Source organism: Homarus americanus, unplaced genomic scaffold (genome assembly GCF_018991925.1).
Source record: "Homarus americanus isolate GMGI-L3 unplaced genomic scaffold, GMGI_Hamer_2.0 scaffold45698, whole genome shotgun sequence".
NCBI classification, from domain to species: Eukaryota; Metazoa; Arthropoda; class Malacostraca; order Decapoda; family Nephropidae; genus Homarus; species Homarus americanus.
The window spans coordinates 4963715-4986192 of NW_024735554.1; the positions used below are offsets into that span (position 1 = coordinate 4963715).

General features: G+C 36.8%; 2 protein-coding genes across 4 annotated transcripts in view; one reads left to right on the plus strand and one right to left on the minus strand.

The window, feature by feature from the left end:
- Positions 1–245: 245 nt before the first annotated feature.
- LOC121871433 (sphingosine-1-phosphate lyase-like) overlaps positions 246–22478 on the minus strand; it is a 29921-nt gene continuing 7688 nt past the window's right edge. The window contains exons 6-16 of one of the 2 annotated variants that reach the window (XM_042373725.1): positions 22090–22251; positions 21750–21824; positions 21079–21288; positions 20816–20951; positions 19703–19805; positions 19205–19351; positions 18797–18914; positions 17624–17788; positions 2455–2637; positions 1357–1474; positions 246–577 (exon numbers count right to left, since the gene is read on the minus strand). In XM_042373725.1, the coding sequence (XP_042229659.1) occupies positions 17627–17788; positions 18797–18914; positions 19205–19351; positions 19703–19805; positions 20816–20951; positions 21079–21288; positions 21750–21824; positions 22090–22251 (1113 nt within the window). In that variant the 3' untranslated portion in view covers positions 246–577; positions 1357–1474; positions 2455–2637; positions 17624–17626. Of the gene's footprint in view, positions 578–1356; positions 1475–2454; positions 2682–17623; positions 17789–18796; positions 18915–19204; positions 19352–19702; positions 19806–20815; positions 20952–21078; positions 21289–21749; positions 21825–22089; positions 22252–22478 lie in introns of both variants that reach the window. The other variant, XM_042373724.1, reaches the window with a different exon arrangement.
- Positions 3046–13110, plus strand: LOC121871436 (very-long-chain (3R)-3-hydroxyacyl-CoA dehydratase-like). 2 transcript variants are annotated; one of them, XM_042373732.1, is made up of 10 exons: positions 3046–3118; positions 4731–4847; positions 5008–5118; positions 6119–6239; positions 7288–7395; positions 8652–8779; positions 9678–9790; positions 10032–10154; positions 11215–11333; positions 12029–13110. In XM_042373732.1, exons 1-10 carry the CDS (start codon positions 3053–3055, stop codon positions 12109–12111), a joined length of 1089 nt encoding a protein of 362 aa, XP_042229666.1. In that variant the 5' UTR covers positions 3046–3052; the 3' UTR covers positions 12112–13110. The 2 variants fall into 2 exon arrangements, with proteins under 2 accessions (XP_042229666.1, XP_042229665.1); XM_042373731.1 differs by lacking the exon at positions 3046–3118 and adding an exon at positions 3728–3986.

Here is a 22478-nt window from a genome sequence, read left to right on the forward strand (position 1 = left end):
TTTTTTCCTGTCGATATTGTGGAGGAAATTCATTCAATTTACGGGTAATTGGGATCAAAGTTAGTGGAGATAATTTTGGCGTTTTTTTGTTTTCATACACTCTTAAGCCATCATCCACAAATAGTCAACTGTTGATTATTATTATGTTAATGGGCACAGGGAATCAATTTAGAGGAATTTTTGAGGTATGCTCTTTGGGATATGAAAAATCTTACCATTTAAAATGAATGATGAAAACAGGGATGGTATTTTTATACAGATTTTATGTGACAGTTGACAATAAAAAGGCGTGTATTCAAGAAAGCGTAATTTTTCCCATGATGAAGTAAAACGAAAAATTTACAAATTGACATTACTAAATCAAATTAACATCTCGACAAACACGCGGTACATCCAACCATGAAAAAAATTACTGTTGTGTTTTCTTCTGGGGATGGAAGATGATGGGCACCGTCTTGGGCATGAGTAGCGCCATCGAACACACGCCCTCACCTTCCGGGTCTTGTGAGGTGCAGCCCATTCCGGGACCACATTTGCCAAACTCTTCAAGGCGGCCCCCGCAGCTCTCTCCTAACCCCTACATGGGAAGGAATACAGAAAAACAGGGGTTAATAGAGTAACATGAATGAAATTTACGACATGTGCAATGCTATTGTAAGCCCTTCATAAAGTACTGGACCTGTCGCCAGCGAGTATAAAAACTGAAAACCGTGAGAGGATATTGCCCTCACCAAGCCATGCCACTGTACCTCTTTATTAAAAATAACTTTCCCATAATCACAATAACATGAAACATGATATTTAAGGGATTTCTAGTCTTGAGAATCTAATGATGGCCAATAGTTTCAAGGAAATAAATAACCAAGTATTTTTGCATGATTTCTGATATAGTTTGCAATCGTAGTTTTTATTTCTGAAGCCAGCAAGCACAGTACAGTACCTGGAAACTAGTGAAGTTTGATGTGTTATGCTTAGTTGGTTAAGTGCTCTAGATTATATTGTTTGAAGTTCTCCTATATTTCTTATGTTATGTTTATTTGTGCTAAGCCAATTCTATTACTTGAAGCTTAGTCATTCTTAATTTGTACGTAATTCCTGTTTATTCTGTTTATTACTGATCTATGGATACTGATGTTGCATTAAGTTGAATAAAGCCTCCCAGTGTTTACCTTCGTTTTCATAAAAAGTGATATGTTTTGTGACCAAGTATTGGTAATAGTTCTCCGCGTTTTCCTCCTAATTTTGCCGGTTTTCATGTTTGTGTAATTTCTATAGAGCTCATCCACTGTTGGCACTATTTATGCAGATTTGAGTTTCAATAAGGTACATACATCTTAATTAAGTAACGACCTTTACCTTGGCACAGCGATTACAACAGAAACAGCTATCCTTGTGAATCCCCCAGAGACAGTCACTGGAGGTCAGGGGGTAACATTCACTGAGGTCACAGTCCCGACATTCCTGGCACCTCATGCTGGAACACAATACATCAAGTCAACCCAGAGCTGTATCTCATGGTTAGTGATGGAATGAAACACTGACTACTGAATATAAAACGAAAACTGCATATACAGTACTGTACAATTTATTTGATTGTGCAGTGACTCACACAAGGTTGAGGCTAAACAATTTTTTTATGACGTTAAGTGTTAAAACTAATGACAATTAGTTATACTTCAAGATTGGTGCTGAAATAAAGTACACATAAAATTTTAGATGAAAAAATGCTACAGTATAATATAAATAAAACAGGTTTTACAATGAGTTTAATGTATAAATTAATGAGACACGAGGTTTGTACTAATGTATAAAATAATTAAGTCACTAAAAGAATTTCTACGGAATCTTAAGGTATTTACGAAAAATTATCAGAGTTCATATGTTGAAAAAAATGAAGCAAGACACAAATCGCTTTGATGCTTCAATATTCAAAAACCTTGAGAAAACAGGAAATGACCCCGGGCCCGTCACACAGTTCTGTATAAGCGTGAAAATGTTTAACATGAATATACTAGGAAGATTATCTACTTTAAGACCTTAGCTGCTGCAGTATTGATATTCTTTATATAAAAAAATATAATTCTAACTAAAATCGGCGAGAACACTGTGATTATGTCGTGAATGTCATTTTACAACTCTCTCTTGTTTAAATACAAGGCTAGTGCTTGGTTCCTGGCTGCTAAAGCACCTTGATATTAAAGGTGCCGACTGCTGAGACAAACTGAGAATCAACATTCTTACTTCATCGGCGAGACATAGTGAACATTCTTGCCTCAAAGGCGAAACATAACGAGGGATTAATCTTACCTATGGTGAGAGAGTGAGGGAAAATTCTTGCCTTATTAGGGAGGCTGAGAGAACATTCTTATCTCATTATTGAGTGACCATTTTAACCTCAATGGTGAGTGAGAAAATATTCTTCCCTCAATGGAAACGGTGTAGTATAATTCTTACCTGGCCAGGAGGACGAAAGAGAGACAAAATGCCAGTACGCGTGCACACGTCATCTTACCACTGAGGTCACCACAACACTACCATACCAGGCGCCCAGCCCCAAGCTCCTCTTGCCTCTTGGATCCTGGGTCTCCCCCCCAACTTCACCCGGCTCGGCTTGTCACCTTCCAGACCCAGGGATACCTAGTAGGAAAAAGCGGGAGTTGTTGGGCTGGAGGATTACCAGTCTGGGAATGAAATAATGATTAAGTTTTTTGGTGTCCTCGTCGGGGAAGGCTCATTGATCATTGTCATTTGTGTATTAACAATGGCTGATGACTCATCCAATAATAAAAAAATATGGAAATATTAAAGACTTTAGTTAGTGAAAAATATCTTTAGAAATCCTGTCTTTTGTTATATTACTGTATTTTACAGAACTTCTTCACCGTAAGATCTATTCTTGTGGAATACATTTCAAATTGGTTAATTTTAGTAAGATTCATTTAGACATAATTTGATTCTGGGAGCTTTTATTGTGGGTCACAGTACGTACTGTACTGTACATGCGTGAGCGGTGGGAGGGGGGATGGGGGGCCGCAAGGATAGAAGTGCATTCATGTGGCATCAGCACAACGAGTCACTCTGGAGTCAGGTTTCGTTTACCTTGGCCCAGAACTTTCAGGTAAACCCCAGCCCCAGGCGGTACTAGCACGGTGTCCCCCTCCCCATCTCCTATAGGAAGTCAGTCCTACGCATACCTCAACCCGCCCGACTTTCTTGCTCATCTTTCCCGTGCCCCTGATACAAAGTAAGGTCTCAGCAGAACACAGCATGGATACTGTACCTATATTGTGCCAATGCCATCAACAGAGATGACCACCAGAAAATTAAACCAATCAGGGGCCGAAGAGGATAACATAATTACTATCAAGCTCAGATAAGTCAACTAATACGAAAATCTACCAAACGACTATTACTGAAAGTAACAAAGATTATCATTATCTCTGTAACATAGGTGCGTGCACACAATCAAAAATACATTAAAAATTTTGTGTAAACAAAAATTATGACAAACGGATGAAGGATTTTGACAACCCCAGGAGTGATCACGGTGTTCATTTTGAAATTTATTGGATCCCTCTGTCAAGATTCTACATTTGTGTTCCTTGCCGTTTTGTGCTTGTAAATGTACTGTGTATGCTCAGGGGAGTGTTGCCGTGTTTATGGTCTCAGGTAAAGGTTCATAGTGGTTGGTGTTTTTGTTTGTTGGAATGTGTTTTTATTCACTAGTGACTGTGTTTGTTGGAAAATGTTTTTGTTCACTACAGACAGTTTTCGTTCGCTATAAAATGTTTGTGTTGGCTGGACAATTTTCTTCTGAGCGTGACATAAACAAACCGATGGTGGCGTTGAGATAGTTGTGTAGAGGACGACAGTAACATTTACCGCGGTCACTGAACATGGAGGAGGAGAGCCAGCTGAGCCCCTTCGTGTACTGGGCTCAAACGGAGTCAAATGTAACGTTAAGAATTGAGCTGAGGAATGTACAGGTCAGTGAGTCGTCCCCGATAACCTCTAATCTCTATGCCTCTTAACGTTAACACCACCCATTAATTCTGTGACCTGTGTGGTAGATTTGGGGAAATTAAAAAGACAATCATATTTGTACTTTGCTAGTGAATTGAGTACAGTACTTACCAATCTTTAAATACAAAAATATAAAACTTTTTAGGATTTTCTGTGGTTACACAAATGTGAAATTGCTGGTGTAAGGTGAAGATTGCGAGAGAAACCATAGAAGAAAAGTGTCTTATAATTATCTAAACTATTGATTGCAACCATAAAATTCTTCTGTTAAGGGGTCCAGGGGGCATTAGCAACGTACAGTAATACTTTGGCTTAACTATATAAGGTGGGGGGTCCGGCCGGTTAGGAAGTTAGATAAGGTTAGGTTAGGTCTGTGCATTGTCATATAGATTTTCTTGTTTAGTACCAAGCAAATAACATCTATAAAAATTTCAGTACAATTCCATAAGTTCCTTCTGGGGATAACCATTTTCTCCACGTTTACTGTTAATGTGACTGGTTGTAGCAAAAATTAATATATGATCCTAAGTTATTGTGGTGTAGACAGATGGCAAGGGCCAAGATATATATTTTTAATGTGTGTAAGCGAGTATTTCATTGTAGAGAAGTCACAAGTGCCACCCCAATGTAAATGAGGAAATGGCATTTGTGGTGATAATAATAATGATATTATAATACCGTAGTGTATGATCTTTCTCTTTTTACAGTCTCCTAGTGTAGATCTTCAGGAGCAGAATTTAATTTTCTCAGCAGTCGGTCAAGGTGCTCAGGGAGAAAAAAAGTATGGATTCAACCTCAAACTCTTAAAATCAATTGATACAGAGGTACAGCATACATGTATTTTTTACTGTTTTATTTATTTATCATTTATGGAAATAAGCTGTAGTGCTCTGTTTATATTTTCATCGATTCTACATAGCATATTTTTTATACTTTATATTGTACTGTAGTCATCTTCTCAACCACAAATATTTTTATTTACAGAAGAGTAGATTCAGAGTACTGGACCGTAATGTCGAGTTTAGTCTAACCAAAGCTCAAGTTGAATTTTGGCCACGACTCCTAGAAGACACTAAAAAACCTGCCTGGCTTAAGGTAAGGATATACTCTTGACTGAGGGTGAGTTTGTAATAGGTACAGTATCTCCAATAGTAGGAAAAGGAGAAAGGAGGAAAACTGACAGTGAAGTGGGAAGATGAAATACATTACTATACTGTATATATAGGCTGGATGATGTTAACACTGGAGTGTTCGGTATTATTCAAAGATGGTAAGAGAGTTTCTTGGGTATAGATACACAGACTAGACAAAACTCTTATTTTCAGTCTAATATTCTGTTAATTTTGTGTTCACATAAGGACTGAAAGATAAGATCATACAGGAGGGGGGGGGGGGGATTGAGCCTAGAACAGTTGGAAAAACAAAAAGTCTTTGATTTGTGAAAAGTTTTGATAAATTTTACAATTTCGTTTATGTAACTAAGCTGTAGATTGGCTGTAACATTAAATGGATATGTGTTTATACAGTATTTAAGTACTGTACTGTAATGTGTATTTTGGACTCATTTGATTAATTTCTACAAATACATTAATGTGCAAGTATTGCCAGACTTTGATGACTTTTGGAGTTTCCTTATAAAAGAGAATCAGAGTCAAAGAGCAGCTACTGTAAAAACTAATTCCATAATTGAAGTAACAGATGACAATTCACAGTAAAAAAAAAAAGGCTCAGGATTATTAAATACGATCTTGGCACCATTTTTCTCATATTCCCCCCATCATATGCAGTTTGCTCTGTATATACCACCTCAAACTTTGTACAATACAGTACAAACTTTTGACCTGTTTTGTATGTGGAATTCAAAGAAATCATTCTATGGACTGTTTAGACTTGTATCATCTCTCATGGCAGCAATATAACATTTCTAAATGGCACTTCATTTTACCCTGTTGCATAAGCAAGCAGAGTTTCCGCTCCAATATCTTGTGGGTGAACAATGCATTTTGATCATATGTACCCAAAAACCCTACTGCAATAGCTGAATACCTGTACCATTAAAAAAAAAAACATCTAGTTATTTAATTTTTTTTATTAGATTGATTTTGATAAATGGACACATGAAGAGGATTTATCAGATGAGGCACGAGACATTACAGATGACTACCCTGGATTGTATGAGAAGATGCAAGCAGAGGCTCTGGGATGGCCCACAAAGAGTAAGTTTATGATTCCAGCTTTCTACTTTCTGATAAAAAAGCTATAAATGTTGGAGTTATATAAAAAAAAAATGCCAAATTAACTTACTAAACAAAGTGTGGATTATGAACGGTAGTTATAAATCATTCAAACAACATGGAACTCTTTATTTACTCGGTTCTACTGGACAAGATCAGAGTTAATAGCTTTTTATAGTTACTTGTTGCTTTTGTTCTATCCTAGTTTAATGTGAAATAAAGTACTGTATAGGAGATAAATGGATGGATGGATAGATAGATAGATCAATTGATAAACAAATAGAAAATCTACTACGTTCACAAAGTATATTAATGTACAGTGCTCTCTTTTGCCATCATTAATTTGAACATTCATCAGCTGCAGATTTAGGGATGTGCATCTTACAGTTTTCAAAGTTTAAGAATTTATAAAAGATCTATTATACTGAATAACACAAATTTATGGTCACTGCCGCTGTACCAGCTTAGTTAAAATTTCTGATTCCTAGTTGATACGTACTATGATACACGTAGAGGGAAAATGTAGCAGCACCCTATAAATTCTTAATCATTCATACTTAACTATGATATTCTCAGTCAAATTCCTTAATTACCTTATCATATATCTTACATAAAGAGACATAGTACAGTACTGTACACCACTTATATTAATAAATTGAAATTACTCAACTGAGACATGGATATAGATCCTGCACTGTTAATTAAAGCAAAATAGAATAATAAGAAACAGTTTGGTGTACAATATATTATGTGGTCATTTCCTAGTGATGAAGCTTAGAATTTTTTTTGTTACATAACAAAACAACCTCTCCTCCACTGCATAATTTATGGAAATGTTGGAGTCCTAATGGTTTCTAAACAATTTTCAAAATGTGTTAAAACAGCATAATTTTGGCTGTCCATGAGAGTGGGTAACTTTGAAATGCAGCTACCAAAATGTTAGTTAGTGTATGTAAAAGTGTCTCTTTGTAATATTATAGACTTTTATAGCATTAATGACATTTTATATTTATTTATTAACTTTTTATAGGAGAGAGTATGAAGAAAGTGTACCTGTTCCTGTACAACCTCTGGCAACTTGTTGGCTTCATATATGTTACTTCTGTAATGATCACTCGCTACCTTAAGGATGGATCTGGTGAGTTTATGCAAGATTTTACCTTAAATTTCCCTGTTCCCACAGTATTAATAACTTGGCCATAGTGAACCACTAATGGCAAATAGAGGTTCCTTGTTAGAGTTTGTCCATCTGCTGCACACAATTTACTTGAGAATGGTGGATAGTTGATAAACAGAGGCAAGATATATGTACTGTAGTTATAAAAATCTTGAGCTTTGTGTAAGATACAAACTTTGCCCCTTCCACCTCTCAAGCTTACACAAGAACACATCATACCAACTGAGTTTGATTGGCAGAGACATTTACCCAGGAGAAGGGAAGTACTATCTGCAAGAGTAAACTGTTATTCAGAAGAATTTTGAAGGAAACTTTACTTTTTTTCTTTTTTAATTACCGGTATGTAGTGTATATTTTGGTTGATAGTTCTTTCAGGTTAAGACTCAACAGATAGAAGATATCAACTGATACAGTATTAGTAGACATGTTAAAAGCCCCAGATTGGTTGTACCACATTGATTTGGTTTTTTATGTGATTATGAGTAAAATAATAAATGTTTACCATTCAGGAGTAATATTCGATGTAAGTTATATAGTAGTTAATTTATTCTAATGTTTAAAAAAAAAATATATATATATATATATATATACAGGACAGTATATTCTGTGCATCCTATTTTTGCATTGCCAAAGATTTCTTTCACATACAACTCCACCTCATAGTACAATACAGTTCTATAAAAGCTAACACTAATTTTTAATTAAATTTACATCTTTCCTAAAAAAGAATTTCATGCAGCAATTCCAGGTGCTCCACAGTAATAAAAACTAACCGTATGAAAACAGCTGATATTGGATATTTTTTTCTTTTAGCTCTAGTTCAAATTATTATATGAAATTTCTTCTTTGGGTGCACTTGCTTAGTACGTAGAGTTGCGGAAACGTGTTCCTACACCCCATGTTTCCAAATTGCCAACCTATATGACCTATAGTATCCCTACTCACCAATCACATCTGTCATTACACGACCAATACCCATTCATTCATAGTAATACTGTACTACTACTGCGACGTTGCCGTTTGTAGACACGGGTTACCACGGGGGGTGTAGGAACACATTTCCGCAGCTGTACCATATATGCAACTAAAGTGATATGTTAATACTGAACTGTAACTTTAATTATATTAAATTAAAATCTTATAGAACCATGTTTTCTTTACTTATATTTATCAAGACTTGTTGTGTACTTGTAAATAAAAATTTCGTGCATTTGCAGACTCTATGGCAGGAACATATGAGGCAGTTGGATGGATGATGCATCTTTGCTTACTAACACAGTTCATTGAGGTGCTTCATCCACTGATTGGATACACAAAAGGATCAGTTTTTGAGGCTGTAATTCAGGTAAGAATTTTCACAAAACAAAATTAGTTTCTCTTACATCTTTATATTATTCTTTGTAAAATGGCAAATAACTGACCATTCCTGCCTTACCACTACACAAGGGTAAGCCTATGTCGTAGGCATTGGTAATCCAACAGCATTACCTCTCTTGTAACATTGTTTGGTTTATTATTTTTAACTGTTATAGGGTATGATCAGAAACACAATATTCATCAATGAACCTAGTAAGTATTGTATACAGTATTGTACACTGTTTTAAAGTACAGTACAAGAGACCCTCATTAGAAAATGAGGTTCTTGTTGTTTGGATCAATGTGGATAAGTCTCTCTCATTATTTAAGCCTTTTCTAGAGTGTTGTCCACATCATAGTCTTCCTTATTAGCATACAAGGGAAATTTATTTTCACAATGCAAACTTTACCTATGTTTATGATCTAATTTGAATTCAAGTGGCCACTTGTGGGAAGCAGATGAGCGGTGTCAAGGAGTAATTGGATTTCACCAAGTGATCCAATTTGTCTTGGCAATTTTGATTTTCTGGCCGTGGGATCAGGTATAGAGTTTGGAGAAAATGTTCTTATGTGAAGTGCAACAGTCTGCAAGTTTCTTTTTTTATGATTGGAGGAGGCTTAGAAAAATTTCAGCTTTGGGAGTTAATAGATCTTCACAAAATATTAAATTTTTGGAGGATTGCGCACAAACAAGGGAGAGGAGACAATGGGGGCGGGTGGGGTTAACTCATAATGTTCTCCCAATGGCTCATGAGCTAACCACTATCTGCTTGGCACAAAGTCGAAACCGCAAATTGTAATGTTAGTAGATTATTTCATAAAATATTATGTAACAAAACATCTCCCCTTTCCATTGATCTTTCAAGTATTTTAACCGTTTCTTTCAGATTGGTGGACGAGGCATTATTTTCTTTTGCTTGATTGAAGGAGAGAAGAGGATGCAAACAAAGCCTGTCATCTTCTATCTCTTCCTTGTGTGGTCACTCATAGAGCTAGTGAGGTAAATTGTCTTTTGTGTCTTACTCTTTAAGTAGTGGAAACAAAACCTGCATTTGCACAACCTTTAAATTGAGCATTTAAATGTTTTCATTACTTTCCACATATTCGGTGGTCATTTGGGAGTGATTGTGACCATTGACGGATTAATTACACTGATATACAGGTAGAAATTTTGTCTTTTATAAACATATTTCATCTCCCTGCAGTATCAAAGCATAAGTGAAATCTTTGTTATATTTCAGATACCCATACTACATGCTGAGAGTTTATGATGTGGAACTGAGTTTTATCACTTGGCTTCGGTACACTATTTGGATTCCACTCTACCCACTTGGCTTCATTTGTGAAGGCGTTGTTATTCTTAGGTGAGTTTTAATTAAGGTTTATACTTTAACAGGTTGAAGCTTTGGACTGCTGATATTTTAGGAAGTAGATTTTCTTTAAGGCTACAGTTAATGTATGGCTGGGTTCATTTTTAAGTCCATGATCAAAACTAATGACAAGACAATAATTCTGGAGTCAACTGATGTGGAGTTGCTGGAGCTATTACATGCTCATCCTCTTATACAACATGCTCTTTTGCCAACATTATTAACTCTTCATCACTGAGTTCCTCTCCATGTGACTCTAGTAACTTAACATCATCAGCTTTTTTACTTCCTCAAAGCTTATCTTATGCTGAATGGTTTTCAGTCACATTGAGGAAATCCTATTTAGTCATGCACACATTCATAGTTGACTGTTTCTGTTCAGCCCTGGAAAAAGCAATGTTGTTAACAGTATTCATTATTATGTCTGCCAGTATTCCTTGATTATTGGTTTCCCCTCCCCGTATGGCACTAGCTAGTAGGACATGGCAAAATGTTCTTCTAAGGTAGAATGCCTTTAAGTTGACTACTGTTTGATCCATGGGATGCAGCAAGAAAGTTGTGTTCTTGTGCCCGTGCTCAGCCCTCACATGCGGACACAAATCACTTAAAATAACTGGATGGTTTGGAGCATTACAGTTTCTAAAATAACAAGTCCTTGTTGTTGAGGTTGTTGCAATAATATTCTTTGATATCAGGACAAAAATAATTAGAAACCAATCCTGACCTGAAAATTACTTAATATTATCCATGTTTTCTTATTGGTAGACTAGCCTTGGCAAAGTCCTTCACAGACTTAGGGTTCAGGGAATGATACACTAATAAGCATCAGGTGATCTCTTGTAGCTTTAAAGCCAGGCACAGACTTATCTTCCTTGGAAATTAGTGTTGTTGCAAGCATATGCTTCCAGAAGAGACCAGTCTCATCAAAATTAAACACCTGCTTCAATTGAGCAGGATTTTCTTTTACAGTAACAGTTTAATTTCTTAAACCATGGTGTCAAATCTTCCTTTTGAAAATTTACATTAGGTATAATAAATATTTTATTTTTACCAGGGACATTCCATACTTTGACGAGACAGGAAAGTTTTCTGTGGCTCTACCAAACAAATTGAACTTTGCTTTCCACTTCCCGACTCTCCTCAGATGTTATCTACTGTGTTTCTTCTTCCCAGGTATGTTATTGGCCATTTGTTCCACTTAATGAATGAAATGATGGTTTTCATTTAACAATTATCTATATTGTACCAGAAAACTCATTTTCTGCATACTAATGTAATTGTTCAATATTCTTAACAAATTTGTTTTGTCCTTTATTATTCTTACTGTAACCTATTTATGAATTCTTAATTTCACTGGTGTCACTAGACAAGATTGTTATTTTTTCTTTGGTTTTTCTCTTTTTTTTTGTTCCCCCAGCCCTCTTGTACATTTGAAAACAAATAGTTTTTAGTCATTGATGCCACAAACAAAATCTATAACTTTTTATTCATACTCCCTAATAAAAAACTTGATCCATAAATCCCCTTTCTTTCCTTAACCCATAGAGCTCTCCCAATATACCGCTTTTTGGTAACTTTTCAGTAGTGACACTACCATACACTTTTCCGAGTGTGCTTAACAGACTTAATCCTTTTTAATATTTGCATTAATTCTAACAGGGAACTACGTATTATTACTCATTTCCATTCCTTTGGAATTACTTGGCACTTTTTTTTTTAATCCTTCCAGAAAATAGCCAGTTTTGGGAGTGTTCCAGACACCAGATAAACATCCCATACCTGTGTGTTATAATGTAAGCTACCAGTCAGTATATGACAATTTGCTTAAGTACATGGTTTTAATGTAAAATAAAAAAATTTTTCCTCAGCAATGTACAAGATGATGAATCATATGTACCAAATGCGGTTAAAGAAATTAGGTCCTGTGAGTTGGAAGAAGAAGTTCGAGTAAATTGGGAAGCCCAGTGCAAGTTTTTTTTCCTACTACTGAAGAATGTTACGTAAGTTTCTACTGAGTTTTAGAGAAGGAAAGTTGACTAACCGATAATAAATTCCTGTACATCTGAATGCATAGCTTGAATTTTTTTAATATTTCATAAGGGATTCTGTAACATTTAGTGAGAACTTCATATCAGTGAGAGCATTTTTCATGTTATGCAAGATGTTATTAAGTATTAACTTAGAATTTCTTTAATTGTGAGTATTCTTGGGTGTGTATAGGAATCTATTGAGGATGTTTGTCTAAGTTTATTGATAATTAATGGTTGGCAAGAGAAAGGCTTAGAGTAATCTACTGTAATTCCAATGACCAAGAGCAGGTGATACAGGAGAGATTGTAAATGGTTACTGAATAGGAAAACTGGTGCCATTTCAAGAGAACCTAGTCATTTCACAATATGTATTTCTTGTTTTTGTTTTTAAATATTTATAGTGTATTTAGAAATTGATTATCACATAAATGTTTTTGTATTATTATTGTATAATAACAGACTTGATTGTTAATAGAGCATACCCACATTTAGTCTTTACCTTGTCATGTTTCTGGTCTATTTAAAGAAGTTAGATGAGTACATACACATATCCTCACATATTTGCAAACTCCATATTCATGAAAAATTATTAGTGACCCGCTCTCACTCCACCCAGTACATGGACACAGGAAGGGAGAGTGCACAATATTTTGGGTACTATACATTGCCTCACAGAGTATCTAGGACACCATGATTAATATTCAGCACCCCAGGTAAAATTTGGTTCCAACTGTACACCCAGATATTTTGAGGTCAGTAGTAATTACTTTTTACCATACAAAATTGCCTGGATCTGTTCCTGGAATACCATATTCTGCATATGGCTCATTATTTGAATAAGTGTTCATAGAAGTTAGCAATTTAACCAAACTTTATATATTTTCCAAAGTAAAATATGACCATTAAATGTAAATCTTAAATGTTTTAAATTTTATTCTTTGGTGCTAAAAGATATAATACCCTCAGAGTTTAAATGACAATTAATTTTCGTATAAATACTAGAGAAAATACACTAACAAACATTTATTTAAGCCTATAGCCTTATGCCATCGTCCATCAAGGTGGTGAATATGGAAAATATTTGTTTGCATATTCCATAAAGACATGATATAAATGTGGTTAGTATGAATATTATTTAGATTTTTTTTAATACGTACCCATTTCAACTTCACACAATTAATGTACAGGTACTGTATACCTTTTCATTTTGACATCCAATTTTAATTCCGTAAGTTAATCCTGAATGCCCGAGTGATAATCTCGTCTTGTTTTGAAATGAATCGGCTACTTGTGCAATTAACCAGGCCGTTCACATATATTTATTATTTGGGTTTAAGTAACAAAACCCAAACGGTAGTTCCTTGTTTTATTATAAAAGGATTGTATATATATAATTCCTGAGTGTAGATCGACCATAAGTTCCACTGTATAGGAGTGAATGAGAAAGGGACGGCGTTTATGTATTATAAACGTTAGGTCACGTCCTTACGATATAACTTTCTGTGAGCGACTACTCGAGTAAGGGCCTCGCTGTGCGGGCTTACAGATATGCTGACGATGGGTCTCTACCCTCCTGGGAGAGTTGCCCTCTCACGTGTACAACTCATGTCTTACTCATAGACAGTGGAAAGTTACAGGGGGTGAATCTGAATATAATATCAGATGTATTGACCCATTTATATAATATGTTCTGTTGATGAGACAGGGGCCCATTACAGAAATATACGTACTATTATCCTAACTACGTATAGGATTTTTTCTTAAAATATTCTTAAGAAAACCTGCTATAGCATTTATGAATTAATTTATGTTACTATTTCATAAAATTGCATTGCACTTCGAAAAATTAAAACAAAATATAAAGTGAATCTTGTAGTTGACAGACACCATTTTCTGATTGAAAGTTTCTGGAAATCGTGACATAATTCATTTGGGCGATTGTACAATACAACTGGGAAATGAAGAAGAGTGGTCATCTGCCTGTGTGCACAGTATTTACCCACCTTTCCATGACTTAGTACAGGTAGTAGTTTTTTATACAGTACAGTATCTTATGGAAGAAGTAGTGCTTGGGGAAAGAGCTGCATTTTCTTTTATGGTAACACCATTTACAACTGTCCCTTTCTTACAAATTTGTTATTTGTCCTGGTTACTTACTTCACCTTGACACTTCCATGAACCATGTCCTCACTTGAATGAATGGTATATATACGTATACTCAACTCATTAACTTTATACTCCCGGCCTACACCCAACATACTGTACTTAGCTCTTCTAAAATCACTCTCTTCTCAGCTAGTGCCATAACCTGACTTGCTCTCTCCTTTACATTACCACCCGGAGAGTCTAAATGTGGTGACACGTAAAGATTAACCATGGAATAAAGTTACCCGTTTATCTGAGAGAAACCATGAATGCTCCCTCATCTTGCCTCTCGTCTCTAAAGAAATTTATAGAGAAGTAACTTTGTACTTCAGATTGTTGCTTATATCGGAAGTAGGAAAGAATTTATATATTTTTGTCAGCAAATATATCTCGACCTCTGTCTCATATACAAATTATAACTACTGATGTCAGGCTCCCACTATATCTGAATGGCCCCATTCTTACATTTCAGTCATTTAATTAATCATGCATGTTTAGCAAGTATTTTTCTAAGTAATTTAAAATGTTACAATGTTACTCCTCACAAGACAACATACATTATCGACTTAATGGGCAGATACAGTAATGTTAATGAAAATTTTTAGTTTGGATTAATACCATATTGTACCCCCCCCCCCATTTTTATCCTATTAAAATATAACTCAATTTGAATTTTCTCTGTTGATCCTAGATATTTATATAAAGCTTCTGACAGAGTTTGGCATAAACCTCCTCTTGGCAAACTCCTTTCCTCTTGACGTGGTTGATCTTTTATGGTTCTTGTTTGTAATGAACGGTAGTGTCTGTGCAGTAATATACTGTACCGTACTGTTTACTGTACTCATCAAGTGAACAAAAGTTAACGACCCAGGCAAGCACTGATATTGACAGTTGTCACAAATCAAACTATCAGTGAAATTCATCTGTTTGCAACTATTGCCATTAAGACGGGGAGATTTATAACCGGCAATCACCATTCAAGGAAGGAAGCTATGAGTTGTGGTGCCACAGAATGGATGCTCAACCTTGCCTTTCATTGTCTGTCATCAGCCATATTGGATTTATAGGATCATACCTCAAGTCTGGATGTTTCCCCAGTTTATGAAGGTCATCATCGTCTTGATAGCTCTGTTTATGTACCCAAAACAAAGTACTGTACAATAGTGCATTCCCCTCATAATCTTAGCACATGGAATACTATGGCTGTACTGTACCACATGTTCTTATAGTTTATTCACTCGAAGCTTGCAACCAAGTCCTAGGGTCAGTTTGTAGCAAGGCAGCTGATTGGTTAGCAGAGGGACACCCGAAGAATCAATACAGTTTTTTGTATTTAATGTACTGTATCGTTCCTGGCACTTACAACGCCAGCACTGGCTGCCTCACCAGTCAGATGAAGACTGTGGAGATTGGTGCAGTTCTTGAACTGCTGAAACTAACCACAACTTGCCTTGAAAGAGGAAGAGGCCTCACTGCTATTGCTGTTACTGCTTTCTGCCTTCAGCTTCGTCCAAATATTGGTGACCTTCGCCATAATGATCCCTGTGGGAGGAGGCAAGCGGCATCAAGTCTGGTTTTGAATCCAGTCTTGGAGTAGACTCACGTTTCTTAAATACCCTAGAAACGGAGAGTGGATTCACATTCGGTGCCGCAGCCTTCACTTCCAATGCCTTCTTAATGATGGTAGACACTGTTGACTGGACCAGGCCAAGAGCAATTTAGCATGCTCCTTCACTTCTCTCATGCCATTTCACAATGTCGAGCTTCACCTCCAGAGATACAGTGTTCCTGGGTGCCTTGGCCTTCCCAGACACAGGATCCTGAGTAAAACACTTGCTTGACATTTTCAAAGTTACACTGCTCACTTTACTGTCACAGTCAATGCAAAAACACTTCACAGTCACTGAAGCAGAGAAAACACCTCACAGTCACTAAAACTGAGAACAGTACATGTACTGTATCTGTATAGTACACTAAAACTTTGTAATTTCCTGTAACTGCAAAGGGAAAAATGCTAAAAAAAATAATGATACCGGTTGCCGCTGCTCACTTCGTGTTTGGAGCAACAGAGGCAAAGCACTTTGTAGTCACAAAAAAAAAACATAGCAAAAATAACTTCAGTCACCAAAGCAGAGTACAATATGAATTTTAGTGGTGTTTTCTCACTGTATAAAAAAGGTAGATGCTAAATAACAACACGAATGATGACCAATAGATATAGAACTCTATTTCTTACTCGCATGTAACCAAGAAGAAACAATGGCTGGACTTAGTTCACCAGATGGTCACGAGGCAGCGTTCAGGTAGTTGAGAAATGAAGTGAGTGATCTATTCCATATTCCGAGTTGGCAAGTTGGCGGGATGATGAAAATTGTTACCGTGGGCTTTTTTACATGGCAAATAGGGGAGTGGTCTTAATATACCAGCATCTTTAACGCGAATTGTCGTAGATGGGGACATCGTAAATAGAGGTTTGCCTGTACTACATACAGGCAGACTGTGATTTATGAGAGTTGTTTCTGAAAACATTTTGTAAGTTGAAGCATATTTTTCACGGACTTCCATTGTTAATAATGGGAGATACGACTCTTTTGAAATTTTTTTTACTCAAACTAAGCTAAAGGTCACATCCATGTCGGTCATCGCTTGAATCGAGTAGATAAAACATTTATTAAACTTCCTGCTGCAGTCATCACTATTATCACCAGCAATTTCAGGAGTTTTATTACTAAAGTACAGTAGTCCTGTTAGTCGGGGTTCAAGTGTAGTGCATTTTTTCCATGTCCATCGCTCCCTCCTTTCTACAAGAGGTATGCATGGCTTCTACACCAGTGAGGTAAACACTACCATAAATGAACAAAATCATCCCATCTTGATATCTAAATATTGTAATCAAAATTAGTTAAGATAAATCCACAATACTCTATGTGAAGGTTTCATGTTTAGTTTTTCTGAACAACGTGACACAAATTCTTAAGAAATGTTGCTGCACACATGAAACGTCTAGACTGCACTGTGTACTGGCCAGGCTCAGTATGGGAAGCTTTCCAGATGCATATGTCAGCATCTTACAATGATATGGAAAAAAAATTAAACCAGGTTTTCCATTCATAAAATAAAGCACAGACTAAAACAAAAGGTATTTTTGAAAATTTGTAAACCACATTTGTAAATCTGGGTCTGCCTGTGCTTATATTCTGTGACTGACACCTAGGTAACTACTGTACTACACATTCTACAGTAACTGTGCATTTTTTTCACTCGTGCAGTAAGAAAATTTTGCTTCACCTGTTATATTCCCTTTGTGGTTTCTTCACCTTCAGTGTCATTCACCTCCTCTAACTCTTCATCTTTGGATGGTTCAGTCTCATAATAGCATGTAAGAAAAACCTTTGCTGCCTCCCCTATCAAGAATTTATCTGGTATATCTGCTGCTGTACCATACACCTTCCCCTGTGGACAAGATATTATGTATTCAAACACAAAGGTACTGTAATATGTTTTTCATTAAACAGGTAACTTAAATGGAATATCATTTTAGTAAGATTTTACTATCCTATGCTATGCAACAAACTAAGGATTAATCATATGAATGCCCACCCATCCCAGTTACTGAAACTCTCCCTTAAAAAACAGATTGGAAGTGAAAGTCAACATTAAAAACAGGAGGTCTATTAAAGCAATGCCTACTTAACATGTACAGTTGCAGACAAAATTCCCAGAACACTTGGCAATATCTGGCATCTACTTTTGGGTCATTATATGATGGGTTTATACTGTATTTAATAACACTGCTTTTTATCACGTTATGTTGGAACCTCAAAATGGAAAAAATAGTCTTACACAAAGAAAAATCTAAGAATATATGTTAACATTCCAAAAGCCTTCACCTAATGATCCTCAGATACTGTCAAGTGTCCAGGTAATTTTGTCCACAACTGTATAAACCATTTAGTTTCCTGCCAACTACCTGCTACCCTAATGGAGGGTATCAGAGCTGCCTGGCTATGGGCTTAAGTAATAAAATGGATTTCACGATTAATCCTCCACTTCTAACCTAACTCCCTACACAAGGTGGCTCTCATGACTGCAGCCAGCTAAGAAATGGGAGGTGGTGGTTCAGTACTGTACTATAAGTCCAAGTGCAACATGCACCCCGTCAGGTAATTTTGACTAACCCACGCACACAAGCATGGAAAATGGTGGTGGCAGTGATGACAAATACCCCAATGCCAAAACTCACAATTCATATGATGACCAAGCACCTCTTGTTTCATTAAGAAACTGGTACCTCTTAACCCCTTCACTACAGGGATGTCAGTTTAAATGTTTTATTTGGCCCAGGCAATTTTATTCAGCAGAGAGTGGACCCCATACAAAAATGGTTAACAAGTGTATCTTCAGAAATAAAACACTAATCTCACAAACTGTACTCATATACAAAAATTGTATGATACTTACAAGACCAGTACTGTCTCCTGGGTGGACTCCCACTTCCGTGATAGCTTTTTTCACATCAGTCACAAAACGCTCGGCAAAGTCATCAGAATTTTGTAAGGACGTCAAACATATATGTAGTCTGAATTGAAACAATAAAAATGAATCAGATCAGACAAATGTACTGTATGTACAAGTTGAAGAAAATTATCTATAAGAATTACAGTACCAGTAAAACACATTAGTTTATACATTTTATTAGTTAATCAAGATAGTATGGAAGGTTATTATGCCATGGATCCACAACTTGATACATGAATGACTACTGTATTTTATTATGACGATGAAGAGTTAATGTTTTGGATTATGGGGGCCAAGTACATGTCTCCCATTTTCTTTCATGTACATTCACACAGTAATCCAGTAACTCACCCAGAAGGATACTGGATAAAAGTGAGGTGCCACCCATGCTGACCCAAAATGTCTCCCACTTTAAAAATGTCTGCATTTGTGCTGGTGAAGGCCACAATGGATGTCAGAGGATCCCCAAACAACTGGATCTCAGGAATCAACTTCAGCCTGTGTAGGGACAAAGAACACTTACTTGTAAACTCATAATTCACTGTTCCTGCATTGATATTTTGTTTTGAAGAGATGAAGGCTTGTTAGATCAAGATATGGCTATTCAGTAGAAAGGTAACCATATGGGTCAAAAGTTATGTTGATAAATACTTGTCCTAATGACTGAAAATCTTTAATCGTTTTGCTACACTAATTACAAAACCTGGAACATTTTGATCTTGATTTTGGGCATTTTTCTGTTACTGGTAGTGTACATTACAGTAGTATTATAAATGTATTAAAGTAGTTGAACTTGTAAATTCCAATTAAAAGAGAAAAAAAATTACCAAAGAAAACAATAAGACTCACTGCTTCTTGATGTGCCTAGCAGTAGTGATGATCTTGCGGGTTGTCTCAGTGTAGCCATCAACCCCATGGTAAACTAGTGCTGCCCAGCACACTGCCACCAACCCTGGGTATTACTGCCATTAGTATATTTTTATCTTATATATTATTAACCTACCTTTTATATTAGTGCTATTGACTTATGTTTTATGTAACTGCTGATGGTTTACAATTATTGGTAAATAATTGTAAATTATTTTAATATCCAGTATTACATGGCCAAAATGTAGATACTGTTGATTTATGCCACCAACCCTGTATAAGCCACTGAAAGGGCTAAAGGTTGGCCTACATGAAACCCTAAGGTTTAATCCTGGAAAACCAAGCTAATGCACAGGCATCTTTTAAAACAGTTAAATATTTTATCAGCCTTGTCTTCATCCCAAAAATATAGCAAATTGAAGACATACCCGTAGGCAAAATAATTAATTAATGCTTTACCATCCTTGAGTTAGATTACCTCGAACACAGGAAAGTGGGTATTGATCTATCGCCCACCTGTCCTCTCTCACACACTCCCTTCTCCCTCCCTTTACCTGCCTTCCCTCACTTGCCTCTATCTCTTCTCCAATGCTGTATTTAACTTTCTCTTCCCTCTACCTCTTCCTCACCTTTCAATTCCTCTCACCAACACCTAACTCTCCCCTCCCCCCCACTTGCCTTCCTAAATCCCTCTTACCACCCTAACACTCTCCCCTTACCACCCCATCTCCCCCTCCCTAAATCCCTCTCACCACCACATCTCACCCTTCACCACCCCCCCCCTACTCTCTCACCTCCCTAGGGAAAGCTCCTTAATTAGTGCACCAAAACTTTTTTCACTGATTAGTCTTCTTTATTGATTTCATCCATCCCTCTCTACACTGTCAGTCCCTCCCCCGTCACTACAATGTCAGTCCCTACCCTGTCATTACCTCTCCTGTCACTACACTGTCAATCCCTCCCATCACTACACTGTCAGTCCCTCTCCCTGTAACTACACTGTCAGTATCTTCCCTATCACTACAGTTTGTTTACCATATTTTCTACACTCAGTATACCTCACTCCTACACTCTCAATATACTCCACTACATTACCTCCTGCACGTGACCCCGGTATAGTGGGGGAGGCGTAGATACCACCAGGCCAATCAGGTACCACGAAGTACTGGTAGTGTCGGTACTTCTCACTCCGGTACATGATAACGCTGGAGCCCTTGGGTGCATTCCCATACTGGAGGAATGAGATGAGATTTAGTCTGATGAGTCACAGGGTTTATTCAGAAATAGTATTACAAATATGGCAATACCTCTAAATTGTTTTGCATAAGTATTTCATCAATGGGTGCGTGTCTCATCACCTTGTGTGTGTCAGCGGAAATACTGGTAACTCCCGGAACACGGAAGTCAAAAGGAGGAAGAGGATAGCCAGCACCCTCCATGAAGGGGAGGATGAAGCCGCCCATACAACAATCAACATGGACAGGTACATCGTATTGCTGGCCTAGAGCACCTATCTTCTCCACATCATCAATGATACCATGAGGGAATTCTGGGGCAGATGCTACTAGCTGAAGCAACCAAATGAAAAATATTTTGTAATTTTCAAAACTTCACACATGAAAGATGGCAGAATCATGGAACCTATTAACTGAAATAAAATTACTTATACTCCATGTGTTTTCAACTTCCATTACAAAATACAGTACAAGAATAGAACAACATAATTACAACTGACAATATTCTAAGTACAGTACATAGCATTTTCATACTATGAATGGTTTGACTGCTGATAATTTGATGCTTCCAAACATGATGTGGGATACTAAATACTGAAAATCACCACTTAAACCATCACTATTTGGAGCAGCCATTTGGTAAATTTGGTAATTAGTATTATTAACTCCAATTTTCTATCTCATACGACCACTAGTAGCACCACCACTTCTCATCTCTTATATTGCACAGCCATTTTCTGAAACTCTGGACTCTGTAACCACTCCAGGCGATCCATTATCTAGAGACAACTTACCATGACAGTGTTGCTGGTGATGGCCTGTCGCATTGCTGCTATATTGACCTTACAAGTATTATGGTCCATGGGTACCTAAGGGAGAGAGATCACCTCATAAAAACCTGAACTTCAAACACTCTGTTGTTACAATTACAGTCATATTCTTGTAAACATAAAATACAGTACTTCACACTTATTGTTTCCAGTAATTTGTGATATACCCTGTAATTATGAAGGCTTATTTCTTTTATAGTAGTCCTAACTTCATCCAGAAGACAGAATCTTCAACCATCAGGCAAACAATGTGCCCAATTGTTGCTACACTTGAAGGATATGTGGGGAAGGACACAGGACCTACCTTCCTGATCTTTATTCCTAGCAAGGAGGCAGACTTGTCAAAAGCTGCATGGACTGTCACACAAGCAACTATCTCCGGTTTCTCCACGCCCTTTACCTCCCGGCTCCAGTCTCTCATTGCCTTCATTGCCATCAAGATACTCTCAGATCCACCACTTGTTATCTGTAACGTACAGAAACTGAGAAGGAGTTTTGGAAAGGATGCAAATTTGACTTAGACGAGGGAGTATTGTGACTAGGAGAAGGGTTAGTGAGACCGATGTTGAAAAAGCAGTTGGTGTGTATTGTGATAAGGGAAAGACTAACCTATTAGAGGAAGTATACTGTATCCTGGCTCCTGGGAGAGGAGGTAGTGTGGCCTGGGGTAGGAGAATATTTGTCTTCTTGGAG

Excerpts from the sequence above, each read along its gene's own strand:
- LOC121871436 (XM_042373731.1), top strand. The coding sequence starts at position 3,897 with ATGGAGGAGGAGAGCCAGCTGAGCCCCTTCGTGTACTGGGCTCAAACG. Across the intron at positions 5,119-6,118 it reads AAAAACCTGCCTGGCTTAAG|ATTGATTTTGATAAATGGAC; the intron begins GTAAGGATATAC and ends TTTTTTTATTAG. Across the intron at positions 7,396-8,651 it reads CTACCTTAAGGATGGATCTG|ACTCTATGGCAGGAACATAT; the intron begins GTGAGTTTATGC and ends GTGCATTTGCAG.